Genomic DNA, 20,390 nt, shown 5'->3' on the forward strand with positions numbered 1-20,390 from the left:
CAGGAAACTGACATCATGGACCACTCAGCTGCACCCCTGGTATTAATGCACACCCTCATGTTCTATTTTGATTCAATTTCCATCTATTTTTAAACATTTAAATTTACCATTTCCCCATACCGCTGCTTCAAAAAAGGACTGGCTTTACTACCTAAGCACGTGTTCACGCGAACACGGATCTGCTGAGTTTAATGAAATACATTATAAAAAACTACAAATCAATCCTTGCATATGTGAGACCAGAAGAAAACAACTCAAGATAAGATGTAAACGATAATAATGTCAAATAACAGTTAGTCCGATGTTGGGAAACTCAGCAAGTTACCGCACGCCATATCATCTCTACGCATCAACCAGGAAACAGGTCGATTACTGTTGTCTCCGACCTGACCAGCGCAAAAAATCGCATCCACAACCAGGTCATCATTCAACAGTGAGCTCAAATGCTAATCCAGGGATACGTTCGTCAGTATTTTTTCCAAGAAACAACAGCTGTGTCAGACTTATGAGCAGGTGGTAAGAGACAAGGCTAAATGACTGTTAAAAAAAGGATTTTAAAAAATGTCCCCAGTCTTCGATATAGCTTAGTTTGTCCTGCAATCCTCCTTATTGAGCAAAGGTTTCCGTAACCTTAAAGGAAAAGGTTCTAATTTTAGTTTCCTCACCCGTCCCATGTTAGAAAACAAGGTAAAATAATCACATCTGGAAGAGAACTGGAATCACACGGAACTGCTTTCAGAAAAATTTCAAGGAAGTTAAAATTTTAAAAACTACAGCCTAATCTTATCCAAAACATATCAGATAAGGAAGCTGAGACTTTTATGTACACAACTCAGAGCAGTTTATACTTTCTTCTAAAAAGAAGTAGACAGCATTTGTACCTTAGGAAGAGGTCGTCCCAGCTGCGAATAAAATTTAGTCCAGATCTGCATGAGCGACATGAGTCCGAGCACTTCAATGATGGAATAAAGTACACGCGCACACAATCCCGCTTCTCCGTGAATCCCTGAATATGACGGGCTCTTCCATGTGGTGCTCAAAGTGATGTTATTCACCTTACTGCTGGTGCATTTCCACCTAACAGTGGGCACTCAGCAACCCTTTAACAGATCCTCTCTGCCTGGACACACACATCTGCCGGTACTCCAGGTAACCCTGTCAAATAAGCTGCTGCACACAAACACCGCTGCCCTCGCCGACAGACGCACAAGCAAGTCTACAACGTGCTTCCTGCTTTGTCAGGACAGGCTTGTATTTGCATAGCGAACTTAGTCATAGTGATTGTGGACTAGTTCCTCTGAGGTGGTTGGAGAGTGAGTGAGAGAGAAGAGGAGGGGAGGGAGGGGAGAGGTGGGGAGGGAGGGGAGGGAGGAGCTTTCAGGAAATGATGCTTTTGTTGGTAAGTGACTAGAGTTACTGGCAGTCAGGCCCTTTTTACTGTACATGGTGTAACTCAACCGCATTTGTAGTGTAAACAGTATTGCATTCTGGACCTGGCTGCTCTTCACACCCTGCTGCTAAACTGCTACTTTTAATGGGCCTGGGACACAAATTTCTCATATTATACAGACAGACAAAATCCATGACTGGCTGGCTGTCTGTCGGTCTTCATTTGGTCCGTGTACCTGTCTGCCGAGCTCACTTCCTTGAAGGATTCAACACTGACAAATGTGTTCTAAAGGAATCAAGTGAGCTGTGTAATTAGCTCATTGGGCTAGTGAGTCACTCAAAGAAGAGATTAGAGCAAAATTATTTTAGCGGTTAACATTTAATAAACAATAGGTTTATGTGCAGAGGCAAATTGATATTGTGAACCTTCTCTGACTTGCATTCGCATTACTGGAATAAAGGCTGTAATTATTCAAAAATGCTGGGAATCAGATGACAAATGGGTTATTTTAACAAATCCAAGCTATCCCATCACATTAGTTTCTTCATGACAGCAATGCTAACTGAGAGCCAGACATAAATGAACTTAATGTGGTATTTAAAAATGAAAATAATGTGATTTATCACTTTTGATGGAATAGAGGGATCTATTTGCAGGCATTGCTTCTCCTGCTTCCAGGAATCCATGATATCACCTCAGTATAGCAAGGTAATGTAAGGTCCATCTTGGCGAGGCTGAAGGAAAGCCTCACACACACAGACGGAGAGGCGCCTGTCCATGTTGTCATCATTGGACGAGTGGGAATCCTTCCCTGATGACTATGTCATGTGCCTCATGGAGGCCATCAGTGGGAAGGAGTTAATCATTAATGGGCATCTTTTGAATATGCAGATACACTAAACAGGTAAAACATTGTGCCAATGCCTCTAAAATTTCAGATCCATGCTTACTTTCATAGTTACCACTAACCAAAAGTGGGCTAGTCTATATTAGCAAGGTTGTCCCTCAACTTTTTAGCCTCTGGAGCTGATCCAGATTCACTGACAGATAACAGTCCTGTTGGGAAATGATGCGTGCCTACAGGAAGTAACATTATGCCCATCTGCTATCACAATTACAAAGGAAGAAAGAAGCTGACCTTTACTCAAATTGTGTATCAGGAATGTTGCAGGATACTGTTCACACCCAAAGAGTTCAGTGAATGTTTAACCTTAATGTCGAGCTTTAGACTGAGCTGCACTTTCAAATTAAGGTACCGGTAGGTGTGTTTGCTCTTCACAGTATTTGTCAAGACTTTTTTTTGCATAATGCTTAGACAGTACGATTTTAATTTCTCTCATGCTGTTGAATATTCAACATGTGACAAACCTTTGATTTTTATTTAATTCAACATTCCTCGATCATTATTGTCTCGAGCCTGCAAAGAAAGACTCTGCAACTCATATTTATCAAGTTCTTGGGAAAGAATTGCCCGATTTGGGACTTTTTTTATCATATCAATTTTCTAAGAAATTTTGTTGCAGTTATCTATTATATTTTGAGGGAATTTTTTACAAGGAAGACATAAATATTGCATGTGTATATGTCTGAATTACAATACACAGTATAGAATAACAATTGAAGAATTTAATAGTTACAAGAGCGTTGTTAACCCTCATATCAAAAATGAGATTTTACGTTAAAATTAAATCAAGTAAAAATTTTGGTAGGTGTGTCCCTCTGAGTGTATTCAATTCACACTGATTAGCTGCACATTTCCCCACATGTTCTACGGCTAACTGACCCAAAGCAATCGTTTCGTATGCTCATCAACTGGCAAAATAAATTCTCATAATAATAATTCTACAGAGTCACAAATGAATGCTTCTTTACTGGCATGGTTCAACACAGCAAAGAACAAAGTCTTGTTTTCTGTGTGTGGAGGGGCAGTGGAACAAAATCGGTGCCGGCCCGGCAGGATGGCTGTGAAAAAGAGGGGGAAAATGAGGAGGGGAAAGGGGGTGGTGGATTACTCATGATGGCCCTGTGACTTACATTTTCTGTCCGTGCCTCACATGTCAGGGAGTGTCCAAATCTGAACAAAACAGCTGAGAATGCACAACAAAACACGCCAATTCCTTCTATCTGACACGAATGCGAAATCTGGGGAAAAGGTTTTTACAGCTTTTTAAAACACAGATACTAAAACAGCTCAGCTCTACTGTGAATGCCACACACTCATAAAGCAGAGTTAAAAACACAACAGGTTCAAAATGGGTATTTACCCTTGTGTGGTGTTCGGGTCTGTGGGACCCGTTTTCACTTTTTATTAAAAGAAAAATGATAAAATTAATTAATCACAGACCCGAACACCACGCAAGGGTTAAGCATGTCAAAAACTATACCACTAATCTGTGTAGATAAATGCAGTACTTTACTTTCAAAGCCAATCAGTTCATAATTCTGTTGCTGGGATCGAGAGCTTAAATATCTGTTACTTAGAAAACATAACTCAAGAAAATGAAAAGGAAACCTTTCCCCGATTTAGAAAGCTGACCAGCCATCACAAGGCTACTCTGTGAAGGATACGGACCTTGTTGACAGGTTAACAGGGACTTTTTTACCCATAGACAATACAGTATAGCCAGCATCTATCACAAATGCCTGACCACACATATCGACTTGTATAGAAGTGAAAACCCACCAGACAACACAAGATGACAAAATTAGGGAAATCCCATATGAATCGCACATTTAGTGCAAGCACAAATAAAGTAAATGTGTGCTAATATTAACACTAAAACATGCTAATAACTAGCATTAATCAATCACACGCCCTTTGACTATCCAGGTGACACACTCAGGTCACCCAGGTGTTCACTCACAATGTTCCTCATATAAACGTCCAGTAATCCAGCTCATAAAAGCTTAAGTGTTTCAATCAGAGTCAACTGGGGCATTAAATTTGTGTTTCTTCCTCCATATATCCTACTTCTTGTGGACCTATTTTACAGGGTTTGATTAGGACTATGTGCCCAAATCATAACTAATCATTAAGCTTTAATCAAACCACTAAAATAAAAGAATCAACTGCAATTATCTGAAGATCGCTACCAGTTATAAAATGTAAGAAAAAGAAAAGTGGTACGACTTTTGGTTATTCTGGAAAACAGTTTGACTGTAACACAGACCAATAAAAAGTAGCTGAAAAACTGAAAACCTCACTGCCAGTAAATGAAAATGAGTGGCAGCTACAGTGGAATTAGCCTCATATTTCTCCTTAGTAAAATATTTGACAAAGATTTTTATTTAGCAATCATTAGTCATTAATCATCAATTGTTAAAACTGAAGAAAAAGCTATTCCTCTCAATGTCAATGCAGGGGTGCAGAGATTCTTAATTATCCGTCCCATTTCAAATGATTAAATGAATGAATGAATCGTGTAGGAAATGAAAGAAAACGCCTGATATATCTCCTCTTTGGACAATTAGAGATGCACCTTCATTCAAACCGTTGTGCTGCACCAATTAGGTCTCACTAGAATCACCTGATTTCAGACAAGCAGTGTGGACCTGTTGACAACTGTTAGATTGCAGAGTCTTTTAATAAATGGCTTTAAACAGGGTAGAAGACACCACAGCAGTTATCTAGTCAACTGTGGCCTTTAATCATGCTGCTCTATGGTAAATGAAGCTTAAGAGACCACACATAAAACACAGGATGAAAGAGGCGGGTGGGAGGCTGGGCTCTATATAGGATAAGCAAGAAATTGGGAGGCAGGCAAATGGAAACAAAGTCTCAGGACTTTTACGTAAAGTCATCCTACATCCTACAGACGCCAAAAAACTTTCAAGGTATACCGTATTTTCCCCAAATTTTCCATATACATGTACCGATCCACTTCTTTATTATGCTATAACTAGGTTGCCATGCAGCTCTTTTGTGTTACTGAAAAAGATTTCAGGTTTAACTCTGTTTGAGCATGTCTATGCGCAGTATTTACCTTGTTCCCGTGTCTACACATTAGGATGACTGGAGACACTAAACTGCCTCTGGCGTGGGTGTGTGTGAGTGGTGTGTGTACTATTGCTTTCAGAAATACATCAGATGCAGGGCTGAACAAAAAAGGATGAGTAGATCATCAGAAGTGTGATACACTGCAACAACACTGATAGACACAAATTGATCAGACAAATGAAATAAAAAGACAAAAGTTTCAGGTCTGACCTTTAACCAAACATTCCCATATCCTGGCTAGACAGCATTGTTCAGACGTAGCTGCTTGTTTACAGATTCCTTAAATTCCTTTGAATTCCTTGATGTTAAAAGACGGGTATGGAAAAGAGCACTTGGCAAGCAATTTTTCTTTATATTTTTTGTTAAAACAGAGCCAAATAACTTTATGTAGCCTGCAACTTTATGTATCTTAATCCTATTTAGCGTTTAATTAATGTGGTTATCTGTACAACTGGTCTGGTTGGTTGTGCACAAGTGAAAATATCAAAAATATTTTTCAGGAATTGGCAAATCACTCGTAACTAAGTATTAGCAATGTCTTCATCGGTGATGTTTATTTCTGTTGTCACCGCCTGCCCCTGTAGGCATCATGTGAGAGGCAGTAAATACAGTGTACCTGGAGCAGGTTGCTCATCCAGTGAAGGGAACAGACTATTCAGCCTAAAGTGTATTCAAACTCTCACCTGGACCAAAGTTCAAACCCAGAAACTTCCTTCTTAGCCTTATTAATCTTTTATTCTTATTGCATACGGCACCCGAACACAAGCAACTAATAAGGCAAACAGGACAGAGAAGCATATTATACAGTTAGAGTAAAACGTCTGATGCTACATAACCATTTACCGCTACTTAACATGACCAGGAAGCAAGAAAGTCGTGGGTTTAATCCCCAGTTACACTTTGGGGACTCTATTAATTATTTCAGCAACACTGACCTGGGTAAAATCTCCATTTCTGGGGAGGTTGAAACTGGAAAAGTCCACGGGGAGACCACAGTACATGTCCATGTGCACATCAGTAGTGGCGCTGGTAGTGCTGTTGTTCAAGTGGTATTGCCTAAAGAGAAAAAGATCAGATAGTTTAGTGACTTCTGTAGGTAGCATGCGTTTAAAATAGTTTAAGATCAATGAAACATATAACTGATGCTACCAAACCAATATTCCCTCAGAAGAAAAAGATCAGTAGAAAATGAAAGATCCAATATACCAGTTAATTAAGAGGCTAGTCCTTCCTGGGGATAAAAGTGGTCTAAATCTGTAATAATCAGTCTCAATTAAAAGATTACATTAAATAAAGAAGACTATCTTTTTTCAGTTTCCTTATGTGTAACAGCAGTCATAATGTAAGCAGCAGTATGGCCTCAGACCTGAAGTAAAACTGAAAGTAAACTTTTTATCATCATATTCTTATCCAGAGTAGCTCAGTAAACAGGTCAGAGGTTTGCCCTGCCCATGTAAAACGTATTAGATGGCACTCTGGGATGACCTATTTAGCTTTTACAATTCAGCACAGCAGAAGAGAAAATGTATTTAATCTAAGGTTCACAAAAAGCCATCCAGAGAAGTGGATTTCTTTTCTAAATATTACACGACTGGAGAGCCAACTTGTGCAAAATACAACAGGAAGATAAACGGAGCTGCTGATAAGTTCAGAGCGGATTAATGCTTTGCATATTTTCCTTCATTTTTTGCAAGCTGAGTAATGTAATAAATCATAGCTTGTTTAACCAATCAGCTCTCAAACTTAAATAGCATGAAAAGAGTTTGTAAAACCAGAGCTACAGCTTTGCTCTTGCTTGTAAGACACAGCATGTGTGAACAAGGCACAATTACAGTGGGTAATTATGCACCGATCTGACACTGTTGGTCATTTAGTTGCAGTTTTTCGGGTTACAAAAAGTTCTTCTTCGATGAAAAGGTTATACTGTTGCTGTCTAAAACAAAAAGTTCATGTCAAATATGGATAGTTTTAAGAGTAGGAGGTTATTTGTTATTTTTGTTGAATCCAGTGACCGGTGTCAACTCTGCAAAGATTGTCATGCTGATGAAATACGACCTAGGCATGTGGAGGAGAATGTAAAATACTGGGTACAGCGAGGAGAAAATGAGCTGCAAAGCTAAAGAAAGGCATCTCTGCTCTGCACTGCATTTCCTGAGGGCCAACAAAGAAGCCAATGTGGCAGTTGAAGCAAGTTATGTGGTCAGGGTGATGATTGCAGGGAAAACAGAAAGCAATTTGCTGAAGGCTAGTTTAAAAGAAATGCATGCATGCAAGTTGCAAATGCTGTCTGTCCAGAAAAAGGCCAATGCAGCCGTCAGCCAGGCAAACACAGGGGCATAAGAGACTGCTTAGCTGCATGACCAACCTAAAGCTTTATGTGCACAAGCTGACTCTGGATGAGGTCAGTGACAAAAATATTATCTGCCAACAACTACTAGACATCAGGGCTCCAGACTCCATCTGAATGGTCATATTTTGCCAGTAAATTCTGAGACATTGTGACTAAACATTCCAACTACTCACGCATGTGCAGCCAGCAAATTTGCTGATTTTTAAAAAGGATTATTCTTACTGATAAATATTTTTTGCTGCTTTTATTTTGAATATTGCTACACAATTCGGCTCAGTTCGCTGTATTGCATGAGCTGCTTTGCCAATGGCCATTACCTCGAAAATAGCTGCACCATGCAGCTCACCCCCCACATATTGTGGCTTAAACCCAAAACGAATACTAGAATTACTTCAACTACATTCAATGAGCTTGTCTTCCACTGCATATCACTTGTCTTGCATTTAAGGGTTAGTGAAAGGATTACTGATTGATGTGACAGATTATAGAATGATTCTGAGAATCAAGCAATTTCCCCACGTGTTACGCCCATTCTATTTAGGTAGTACAGTTACATCACTTAGTAGATTGCTTTATGATCAAAGCACCCTTGGCTTTCAACTTTGGAAGATCAAGTGCACAAGTCCCCCTGAAATCCAGAACATCACCAAAATTTAAGAAGAACCTTGGCTCATTAAAAACACATCTTTAACATGACATCAAATTGGTGTCTCGCTATGGGTGCAGCCTACTGTAGCCCTGATATTTATCTCAAACTGCCAATCCTGATTGGCCGGTGAAAGGTGTTTGTCCCCGGAGCACCGAGTAGTCCGGTCTACTATAACTAGTGCATGTGGAAAACAGCCCCTCAAAACCTCTTCTCCCTTGAGAGCTTAACACGTGTTGAAATCTCACTAGCTGAATTGTTGACCAGACACGAGTGTCACGCTGCGGCTTCTGCCATGTCAATTCAAACCAGACAGTACCGGTTAGACAGTACCGGTTAGCATTTTTCCAGCATCTCCACGTTGGAATTCCTTTTACCCCACCACCACAACCAGACGCTTGAATCAGTTGAGCTAAGTAAGGACACCAGGTACTCCTCTCCCAAGCACACCAGCTTGCTACAGCCAGTTTCCCCCAGTAGTGCTCTAGCTTGTGTTGACCATACGAGGGTATCCCCTGGTGTTCCTAGTTCCCTTGAAAGCTTTGTCTTCGCCCACAGCTTCCCTTCCTTCGCTGAGGAAGGAGCCCGGAGCCGGCTGGCATCGAAAGTCTCCCAACTCGACAAAAGTCCTGTCACCAACGCCAACCGCTGCAGCCTCGGTCTCCCAGGCACGAAAGAATAAGTGAGTGGCCAGACAGCCTTCCTCTCCCTGGGTCAAGCATCCTGCCGTTTCCTGATGCACAGTTTGGGCTTTTTTGTACGCGTCCCATGCTGCCATTGCCCATTTCAGAGTCAGTCGCAGGGGGAGAAAGTGGTTCCCAAGGATGCCAGCATATCCAGCTGGTGTGGCAATTACAAGAGCAGGTCTGTGAGGGGACGATGACAAGAGTCTTCGCAGAAACTTTCTCGACCTCCTAGCTTTTTCTCTGGTCCCTGAAACACATCCTCCCATTCCTCTCAGGCCAACATGTCCTGGTGAGTAGCTTATACAGTATAAACTGTCAAGGGGGTTTGTGCTGTCAAGTGTTGCACACCCTGACATGAAAGATACTGTAAATCCCTCGGCTACCCCTTCCACCCACACAAGAGCTTATTGCAATGTAGGCTTGGAATGTGAGTGGCTCAATTTTACCATTGCTGGGCTCCATTCGGGTATGGTTGCATCTATCCAAAATGCCGGGGTTCCCGCCACTAGATCTCTGTAGAAACCTAAATGGGAAGTGTATGAGCAGTGGTGTCTCGAATGGGACCACATCTCCTTTCAGTCTTCTGTGCCAGCAATACTGTCGTTTTTCAGGAGCTGATTGAGGGAGGCAAAACTTTTTCCACCATTACAGTTTATGTGGCAGCTGTAGCAGCTTGCCATACAGGCTTTGGGGACAAAACAGCGAGCCAACACCCTTTGGTGGGTCCGTTTATGAGGGGCGCGTGCAGGCTTCTCCCCATCTTCCGCCGACGCCTCCGTGGGATTTAGGGGTGTTTCTGGAGGGGTTTAAAGGGCTCCCTATTTGAGCCATTGCTGGGAGCGAGTCTCAAACATCCATCTCTTAAGACAGCGCTGTTACTGGCTCTCGCCTCTGCAAAGCAAGTGAGTGATATCCATGTGTTCCCTGTGAGCCCTTCATGCACTCAGCTCACCCTGGGGAATATGTGTGTGGTTCTGAAGGCCAACCCGGTCTTTGTACCTAAAGATGTGGGTTCGTGTTCCAGTTATGTCCAGTTCAAACTGTACCTTCTTATATGGACGGGACACCACATTATGAGGAGCAATCAACGCTTTGTCTCCAGGGCTGAACTCTGAAAGGCTCAACCAGTCACAAAGCAGCACCTCACCCACCAGGTGGTGGAGGCTATAGCTTTGGCGTAGTTGCATGTGCACTCTACTTGGCGGGGTGGCTGCGGCCTGGGCTCTTTCAAAGGGGAGTGTCTGTTCAGGCCTTTGGTTACCAGCGTAGTGGTCCACGCCTTTGACTTTTGTTTTGTTATAACATGCTTTTGTATCAGGGACGTGTGTGGCTAGTACCATCTTTGAGTCCTGAGTGGACCTTAGGAAATCTCCCCACTGGCCAGTACTTGTTCGATAAGCTGCCTGGCAATACGGGAGGTACCATATCTCATAGAGAGAAACCAAGTGAACATTGTGAAGACAAACGTTTGGTTGTATGCTATAACATAACTGCAGTTCTTTGAATAATATGAGCTAGGTAACTCGCAAGACAACCCCTCTTGTTGGAAGGAGAGAGGAGGTTTGCTTGCTGAATTGAGGGGGTGTTTTCCGCATGCACTGTTTGTAGTAGATGGGACTATTGGGTTCAGCACGGATGAACACCTTTCACTGGCCAATCAGGGTTGGTGGATTGAGATAAATGCTTCTATCAGGGCTGTGGGAGGCTGCCTCCCATAGCGAGACACCGCGTTCATATTATTCTAAGAACTGCTGTAATGTTAGATAACCAAAGGTTTCTAAATTAGGATTGATGTTTGTTGATGTGCTTGGAATTCAACATATATTAGAGGATATTTTTAGGCTGAATACTATTAAATTCCATATTCTTTACAGCAGTAAAATTACTTGATGCACTTGTGAGTGGTGAATTAAAAATAGAAAGGTGGTAACATGATCATAATGGTCATATATATCATCTTGAGTTCCTAAAATGATCATGCAACATTCAGTGGTAACAATCATTCGGAGTGGAAATCCCCATGCTGGGCCTACAGCTAACAGGGACATGATAGTGATATTACAGCTAAGGTCTTGACGAACCTGAGAGTATCGGCTGCTTTTTGACACAGCAAAGCTGGTTCACAGCTCTCAACCAAAGGAGCGGATTAACTCTGTGCAGGCTTCCTGTGCTACAGGGCTGAAAGATGATTCACTAAATCCTTTACTGTGACATATTTTACATCATTCTAAATGAATTTTGAAGTACTGCACAAAAATGTCTAAATCTAAAAAAAGCAAGAGGATAACATCAAAGCTTTTGACCGTAACTATAGGTAGATACAATTGACTAATTATAACTGTGCAGGTTTTCCAGTTGTCAGCAAACTTACTGGTATTCATCTTTATCAATGCAATATATTTTTTTAAAATGAGCACTTTACTTACTGGTTTCCAGATTGCATAGGGCTGCGTATGCTGTATCCAGTTTGCTGAGAACGAGGTCCCCAAGAACCAGAGGGGGCATACAAAGAATTCTACAACAAAAGAGGAATAAACTGTCACACAGTAGGCCAATACATAAAACACAAATTTAATAGACTAATAATAACCCCTGTGTGCAGTAACTTGACCTGTCCAATTTTATTTGATCATGTCAGTTCACCTTAAAATGAGATAGGAATAATTAATAAGATCATTTTGAGGGCATGGTTTGAATTTTGGTGTTCAATTCCATTTAATTGTTGGGGCTGGAAGACTACTGGGGCAGAGCGGTTTTTAAAACTGATTTTATTCACATCTGATTTTCATTACTATCACTTCAAAAGCGCAATTTTGCAATAACATGCTGTAATGTATATTATATACAGGGTTTTCCCCAACATCTATTCAAAGAGAATGAAAGAATACCCAATGAAAATCTCTGACACGGTCACTCAGAAATGGATGCCATAAATGTTCATACTGACCGTGACACAAGCACAGGCCTGTAAGCCGTTCTTAGATGCACATTCCTTTTGTTTAGTGATGTATAAAGAAAGAGCTCATTCAGAATGATCCCTCCAACAGTCTGCAGATTATCTTGAGTAAATTATTCATAAATTGTATTGCCTTTAGATGTGCTACTTTCAGGACCTTGCACAGAGGAGCTTTATAAAATGATCTGATTTGCACAAATCTCTCCTCAAGAAAGGAATGACACAAAAGATGCAGCAAATGGGGAAAAAAACCATTTTATTTGTTCACTTTATTAACTACTGCTTCAACGACTCCCAAGCAAAAAACCCCCGTTTGACCATGGTGAGATCTGATTTTTCATGGGGACTCGTCTTTGATTAGGTCCGATTCATCTGATTTACAGGAAGGGGTGTCGGTCAAAACACAATTTCAAAGAAGAAATAGAGACTAGGTTTTTAAAGGGTATATTCACAGCTCCAACAATAGTCTTCAAGGTAAGGTTGAGGTTAACTGACACCATCGGTATACGACAGAGCAGGGCGCAGTAGTAATGCGAGGAAAAAAGCACTCCGTGTTTATCCTGTATACACAGGTGGTAATGATACACAGTGACATAGCATGATAGGTTGCTTAATGACCAAAGCCCCTTGGTTTTCATCTTTTAAAGATTAATATTGCTCGTCTTGTATTCGAGGGTTAGCATTGGTGAAAGGATTACTGAATAAGGTGACAGATTATAGAATATGATTGCAATTAGTGAATCAAGGCAGTCGGAGAGAGAGCCGAACTGTCCTCTTTTAATGGAGGTGGTTACACTTGAAAACAAGCAGCTGGGTTACTCCTGTAGTGTATATTATATACACATATAGACAGTGTAGAATATTGTATAACAGTAGGGGGGCTTCACAATCAAAGCTCTTGGCTTTAATCGGTGGAAGATCAAATGTCAAAGCTGGAATCCGTAACACCTCCAAAATTTAAATGCCTCTTCCTTGACCCATTAAAAGCATTTCCTGAAAATTTCATTAAAGTTTATTCACAAATTGTTTTTCGGGCATTTTGTTAAGACAAAAAAACACCAGTCGTCAAATAACCTTGGCAGAGGTACCAAGGAAATGCAGTTTGCTTTATGAGCAAAACCTATCTGCTCTTGATCATTGGAAGATCAAGGGTCAACATCTGTCAGTGCTGGGCAGGAGACTGGACCCACTAACATCTGGGGGGAGAGAGCACACTGACCAAACTGAAAGCTATCATGGTCAATAGCAGACACCCTCTCCACAGCCTCCGGGAGTGACTGAGGGGCAGCCACAGTGGATGATTCTGTTACTACACAGCAGAACTGAACATTTCAGGAGTTCCATCGTCCCCACAGCACTGCTCAGCACCTCCTGAATCACACAATTACACATACACCTGAAATACACACGTCACATATCACCCCGACCACAACCGCACAATTGTAATCTTCCTTTTAATTCAATTTTAACTGGAATTTTCATGTGCCATTTTGCAGTTTTTTTAATCTCTTTTATTCCAAGCCTTGATACCAGTGTGCTATTTTTTGAGTGGAAGTGTGGTGGCTGTTTAAAAGCTTTAATGAGTTGCTGGAAAGTTGAATTTCATATATATCTATCCATCAATCTTCCAATATGAATGCAAAAGCTCACTCCAGGCTGCAATATGTTCACAGTCAAGAGGGTTTTTCGGCCATCTGGAGGTTCCAAGAGTCTCTGTGAGAAACAAGAAATTTGCTCTCGCTGGCCCTAGTTGTGGCTCTTCCTCATCACTTCAGTTGAGCAGCCTGGTGTCTGAAATCTCCTCTCAACAATGTGGAGTTTGTGTGGTCGATGCAAAATGGCCAAAATGTTTCCTTTTCTGCATAGAGATTAAACAGCTCATCGTGTTAAACTATGCTGCCCAACCTGAAACTCCAGTCACAGATTAAGGTTTTAGACGTCAATGGTCGAGGTGATGTGTTCCAAGATGTATTTGTATGGTAGCCGATACACAACCTCCCCAGCTGTCCATCACTGGACAGTCAGCGTATAATGATTATTTCTCTATACAGCCAAACCTCTGTGAAAAGCACATAGAAAAGAAATGCAATTCCATACCTCCAGGTTTGAGGAGGCCACTGAGAACAAGCTGCTGTCCAGCTGTGGGCCTTCTGGATGCAGGTAGTTCTCCTCTTCCATGGCCAATGCTGAGTGGAGGATGGGCATCAGACCGCACACATGACCACCAGCTGACTTAGGCTATTCACCCCCAGACTGCCACCCACGTGCTTGCTGTGCACAAAATAATACCTCTAAGAAGGGTAAATGTTCTCCATGACCTGTGAAAAGAATAAAGGCAGACTGTAAAGACGTTTACAGACATTTACATTTTCAAAACCTAAAAATAAAAGGGTCACGGTAGTTTTGATACTGGGATGAGCATTTTCATTAAGTACAACTGAACTCACAACTGAACTCTACATACAGGTCTTTAAACCATGAAGAACACAGGAGACTGAAATGAATAAAAGGCCCTGCTATGTAAACATGTATTACCATATTAGATGTGATATAATTACACTGTTAAGATGCAAATCAAATATCAGATAAGTTGAACTATAGAACGTTTGTCCATATAACCTGATCTGCTACAAACACACATTGAAGGAAAACAGAGACCGGCAGCCAGAAATGCAGCAGTAGTAACAACAGGAAGAAAGTTTCTTGCTTTGCAGGGCTGCTCAGCAGCAACAGCAGCTTTAATCCATCTGGACATGGCTTACATGTATGGCTCGGTACCAATTCAATCAGGTGAGCCTAAAGAGTTTCAGCATCAACTAAAATATAAAACACAGGGGATCTTACGCTTGGTTATAACGTCAAGACAATTATCATGTCGAAAGGAATCGTTAAACCATGATGTCAATTACTTTTAGTTTGAAGTTCTTTGTCTTCCCAGTGAAACCCTGTTTCTTATTTGGGAATATATTCATCTTTGTATAGGAATTGGGTGGATTTCTGAGTTTTGTTTCCAAACCAACAAGAAACCACGACCAAATGCAGAACACGCCAAACTAAAAAGACATAAATCATCTCTATAGGACAGGAAACACCGGATATTTAGTTAGCTATAGAGTCTCCCCTCTATTGATGCCAGTTCCCTCGCTGCATGGGTTAATGGGCCTGCCTGACACGCTGTACAACTGTAGTAACTGGTCCTGTCACTGTCACCACAAAAACACATTTGAATTTACAGCCAACGGACAAAATGTTCTTGCCGGTACCTGAGGTAGATCAGGGGTAACTGCATTGGCTGTGTTTGGATGGCCTTAAATTATTTTCAGTGTCAATGTCTGCCCGAGCACATGGGGATCATCCAAGAGAGTGTGACTTCCTTAAGCTGCTAAGTCATGATTAACTCTCACGAGGAGAACCACCGAGCCAACACGCTTAGAAACACGCTGCCGAGTGCTGATATACTGAACCTCAACGCAGCCAATCAGCATCAGAACTAATCAGGTTAGCACCGAGCAGACCCGAGTGCTGTGGACAAGGTGGCAGTAAAAATGTCAGGAGTGCCTATTGCGCTGGATCTCAAGCTCTTTTTCAGACTGCCAATTACCTGAGCATACCACACGCGGTAAAACATCCACTTTTGATGGATAAGAACCTCCACTGGCAACAAGACCGTCTCTGCTGCGTGTCAGGAGTCTGTTCGGACACAGCCGTCGTCGGCTCTCACGGGGTCTTTAATTCACATCATTTTCTGTGTCGCCGTCGTCGCGAATGCACAATAATGCAAGAAATGATACAGAGGCACATTCATTGAATTACCTGCTGCGTATGAAATATTAATAAAAAGAATGTGTTACTTCCCTGGGACAGACCAGGCTTTGTCATCCTAACATACTGGATTATTAATGAGCCTCTTCACACAGAAGACCTGGTCCTGCATTGTGGTGTATGCCAGGATTCTCTGTACATGATCAAAGTAAATCTGAAACCATATCAAACGATTAAAAGAAGACTTTTGGAACTATTGTCACTGAATTTAGCCATCTCGAAGCTGATGACGCCCGCGCTCTGAAATGTGCTGTAGCATGTAGAACACGTGAGCCGACGTTTCAATTATTTACACTCGATAATACACAGACCTACATTCAAAAGGATAGCAATTAATTACAACCTCATTTACTCGGTCCAAGAGGCCATTCAGCTCCACTTTGCAATGCTGATGAGTATCACTGTGCCCACAAACACCCGCTGGATGAGACATTTAAGTGATTTATCCATTACAGGGAGATTTAATTGAGTTTTTGTGGCTCCAATGATGCCTTTCCCGTGGTAAAGAAAGGGATAGTATGATAATGACTGACAGGCCGGCCAGCTGAGGGGCAGAGACAAAGAAGGGGGGTGAAGGGAGAGGAAGAGGCTGAGGAACTCCACGGGAGAGTCCTGGAAGAGCCCAAGAAACCATGGCGTGTAGAAACACCGACACAAATATAACCGGACCAGGAAAAAACCACCTGGTCGCCTTTATCATTTAAGGTTACGACCAAAACTTGCATGAAGAACGTTTTGAAACAATATCAAAGCAAGCAAACGGGGGCACGATGGCGACACTAATTACAGAAACAACCCAAAATTGATTCAGATGCCCCAAAAGAACCCAGAAGTTGAAATCATCCCTTTCTAGATTCTCAAACAGGCTGGCGTTGTAACACATAATCCGCTTGTTTGAAGGATGCTTGCAGTCAGGGGGTCACCACAGCCGGCATGAAGAGAAGCTGGTCGGGGCTGTGGCTCAACTTTCACTGAACAAGAGAAGCAACATCAGATAAAGAGTTCCAGTGAATCAGGGGGGCACAAATGAACAGTTCAAATCGCTGCTTTGTGGGATCAGTTGCAGATTTAATCTTTCATTTTCTGAGTAATGGTCTTCTATGAGTGAGAAACCACCAGCTTCCAAAATCTTTTAACCTGGTTCTGCATTATTTATCAAAGCTTCGCCTCGGTGCAGGAACAACAAATATCCCTTCATTTTCACAGTGATTTGCCGAGTAATGTTTCAACGTGCACCTCTATTCCCATTAGATCCCGGAATAGTCTCTATCCTCCGGATGGAGAAACGTTCCCTGAGAATAAGGTCCATAGAGAAGAGCTTTTACATGTGAGATCTGCTATCGTGTGTTTGAACAGAAGAGTTTTTTCGGCCGTAGTGCGATACAACGTGCTTCTCTAGAACGTCCTAATGCGCCACGAGTTGTCCAAAAATCCCCTCCACTAACGTTCTTCATATTCATAGTTTATCCTAGAGCAGTTGGAGGTGGAGGTCCTGCCAGATCTGTCGGATGCATCAGATTTTTCATCCGTCTACACTGTTATTACTTTTCCACTGTCAGCGATGAGTGAAAATGTCAAACGGCCTCCAGCTCCAACAATAAGAACTATTGGAGAAGGCTGCAAATCCGAGCATTTATTTGTTTAACGTCCTTTGTTTCTGCCGTCTGCCGAGTCCTGAAGCACGTCTGTTGTTTCTGTTATATCAAGAATGTCTGTTGTGTGCTTGTTATATACGAGGGATCGTGCTGTGGAAGCACAGTCCAAATAGGTCAGACACAATAGTAAAAATAACCATAATCATTTGATGGAATACCAAAATTAGGTCACTTCAACTAAATTTTCAGCCCCGACCGGTTGTTGGCTTACAGCAAAAATGCCAATCGTTTAGCAGCAAAGAGCACTAAGGCTAAAGAGCTGTGGTGGGTTAAAGGAAAACAACTAACTAACTAACAATCTAAGTTGTTTCACAAGAAGGGAAAATTAAAACAAATACATTTGGGTTGTTTTCTATGGCAAGGAAGGCTATCCTGAAACATGCTGATATTTGGAAATGAGTGGACTCTAAAAATGCAGTCCAGCTGATATCTGAAAACACAGTTTAACACACCCTCATTTTTGTCCATGGCCGTTCTGGACAACGAACTGCTTGACGTCAGTGTTTTCAGATCGCAGGATGATGTCAACGGGCCTTTTCCAGATAAATGAATAGCTCAGATTTTGATACACATGGGTAACACATGATCTATTTTCTAATGAAGGCCCAATTCCAGGAAACTGCAACAGAATCCAGGATATTACTATCCCAGTTCCCCCTCCTCCACTCAGCATTTTTCACGCTCACTCTAATCAACCTAGGGGCCATAAATGAGATTTATCACTGGCACAAACTGGCCAGGGAGGGAAAAAGGGGTAAACAGAAAAACAATGGAGATGAGGGAGATGAGGTCACAGAGAGCAGGAGGGCATAAACCTCACTTAGAATATTAAAACACAACAAACCCACATCAGGCAAACTATGACTAAATGACCTTCTGCCCGATTTAATTACATGCTTATCCAGCCCAATTAAAATGCAACTGAAAAACATGAAAGAAACTCCACTGGGTTTCTCAGTCATAAAGTAAGTTTCTATCTGCTATCAGTGGTGTGGTAAATCAGACACAACTGTGCTTTTTCATTCTGTTGTGTACAAAGAAAAACCTGCCACATGCATGACAAAAGCCAAATATTCACACACACATAGCCTGCTGCAAACTTTACAGCCAGCTTCCTTTTAGTCTGTGTTGCTCTCAAACTGTTCCCCATAACTACAAGGTCGGAACAACGGTCCTATTGAAGCTGTTCTGAGGATAGAACCCTTTCAGTTTTCAAACGGGAGGTTTTAGGATGTACGGTGCACACGGCCAGCACTGATATTGATGTTTGGTGCTGCTCTGTATTTACCTTGTACATTCAAGGATAATTGTAGGGATTCCTTTACAGCAGTGTTCCTCATCCATCAGTGAGGCAGGAAACAAATATTGGCATTTACAGACTAATGTGAACTCAGGAGAGAGACAGCAGAACAGGAGGTGAAGCTGGGATATGTGAGGAAGGAACGCCACAGCGACAAATGCAGCCATTATTCACGCCACAGGATTTACTCCTGCTTCCCTGGTCCCCCAACACTTCAACCATCTTCCACACACCTTGATGTCTGCCAATAAGGCCAAACTTAGCAAAGTCCGACCGTGACCGCCGACGGGCATCGCATGCACTGTAAACGTGGAAGTAAGACGGGATTGATCAAGGGGGGTCCTTTAAACATTGCCTCAATCACCCAGTGGAAAAATTCGGCATCTGACGGGACATTTTGTTCCTTCCATTTTTATTTATTACGATTAACTTTCTGACTCAGCCCGATTACAGCACCTGGAAAAGCTTGTTACATTTAGATTATACACTTCTGTCTATCTGTCATTACATAGGCTTTGATAACACACTCCCCCGATGGTTTCACAGGCTACACCCTACCTGGCTGTATTTATTGCCATATCACAATGATACAGAAGCACACACAGATTAAACTGCATGTATAATGGAGCCTTTTGGGGATAAGATTAACTGGAACTCAAACACAAGCGCTTGGAACGCTGCACAAACAGAATAGTTCATAAATGGTGTCCAACAAATCCAGCACGTCGATATTAATGCTAGTCGGGCATCAGGAGCTGATCTCCTCCAGAGCTTGGGGGAACCCAGCGATCACCCATCTCAGTCACCAGTGAATATCCTATTTTTTGTTTAGTCCTTTCACATAATCGCGTCACAATTACGGACTGCATGACGCGGACTGCCTAAAAACTGTATCAGGAATTTATACACATGATAGTACTTACGCGTATAAATTCCTGAGAGATTTTAACCGTGGTTTTCCCCAAGGAAGCCAAAGGGGCTCACTGGTCAGCAAACAGCACAAAGGCTCTCTCAAAGCTCAATGGTACACTGTTACAGTCACCACTGTTAGCTTGGCGACAGACACGCGAACCAACCTTTACCGAGAAATCTAACGTTTCTAACGAAGGATGTCTCATTTATGTATTTGAACTGATCATTTAGTGCCGTATAGAGACCAATCACCACAAGATTGGGGATTCGATGAACAAAACAACGCACATTGTGGTAGCTAATTGCGCTATCTTGGCTAACGTAGCCTTAAGTCGTTTTTTTCCCCCAGTTCGGGTATGCTCGATTTGTACACTGTTTTGAAATAAGATCGCTCCCTCTCGTTAGACGAGAAAAGAGAAATATATAAAATCTATTGTGAAACTACCAAAGTGTGTCGCAAGCCCAAGCGTTACTATTCGAATAGTGAAATTAAAGCGTCCTTTTATAAGCGAGTTGTGTTTCTGGCCGGAGTATATCACAGGGGAATCTTATTACAAGGTAGTCTTCTGTTAAGTGGCTATAGTTAGCAAGCCTCGCTAGCTCCTGGCCTTTCATGGATGTGGCGTAGAGACTATAAAATATAAATAACGTCACGTCATCCTTCGTCCGTACAGTT

General features: G+C 41.9%; 1 protein-coding gene and 1 long non-coding RNA gene across 6 annotated transcripts in view; one reads left to right on the forward strand and one right to left on the reverse strand.

The window, feature by feature from the left end:
* Positions 1-20,390, reverse strand: part of sbno2b (strawberry notch homolog 2b) — a 40,047-nt gene that overhangs the window by 19,291 nt on the left and 366 nt on the right. For 3 of the 4 annotated variants that reach the window (XM_011614695.2, XM_011614696.2, XM_011614694.2), the window contains exons 2-4: positions 14,123-14,343; positions 11,496-11,584; positions 6,323-6,443 (exon numbers count right to left, since the gene is read on the reverse strand). In XM_011614695.2, coding sequence (XP_011612997.2) covers positions 6,323-6,443; positions 11,496-11,584; positions 14,123-14,230 — 318 coding nt within the window. In that variant the 5' untranslated portion in view covers positions 14,231-14,343. Of the gene's footprint in view, positions 1-881; positions 1,267-6,322; positions 6,444-11,495; positions 11,585-14,122; positions 14,344-20,390 lie in introns of those variants that run through there. The other variant, XM_011614697.2, reaches the window with a different exon arrangement.
* LOC115247159 (uncharacterized) lies at positions 8,661-11,645 on the forward strand. 2 transcript variants are annotated; one of them, XR_003886209.1, is made up of 3 exons: positions 8,661-8,799; positions 8,942-9,065; positions 11,506-11,645. It is a non-coding gene; the product is annotated as an uncharacterized lncRNA (long non-coding RNA). The 2 variants fall into 2 exon arrangements; XR_003886208.1 differs by having other exon boundaries at positions 8,704-8,812.

This window comes from Takifugu rubripes, chromosome 20, assembly GCF_901000725.2.
Source record: "Takifugu rubripes chromosome 20, fTakRub1.2, whole genome shotgun sequence".
Taxonomy (NCBI): domain Eukaryota; kingdom Metazoa; phylum Chordata; class Actinopteri; order Tetraodontiformes; family Tetraodontidae; genus Takifugu; species Takifugu rubripes.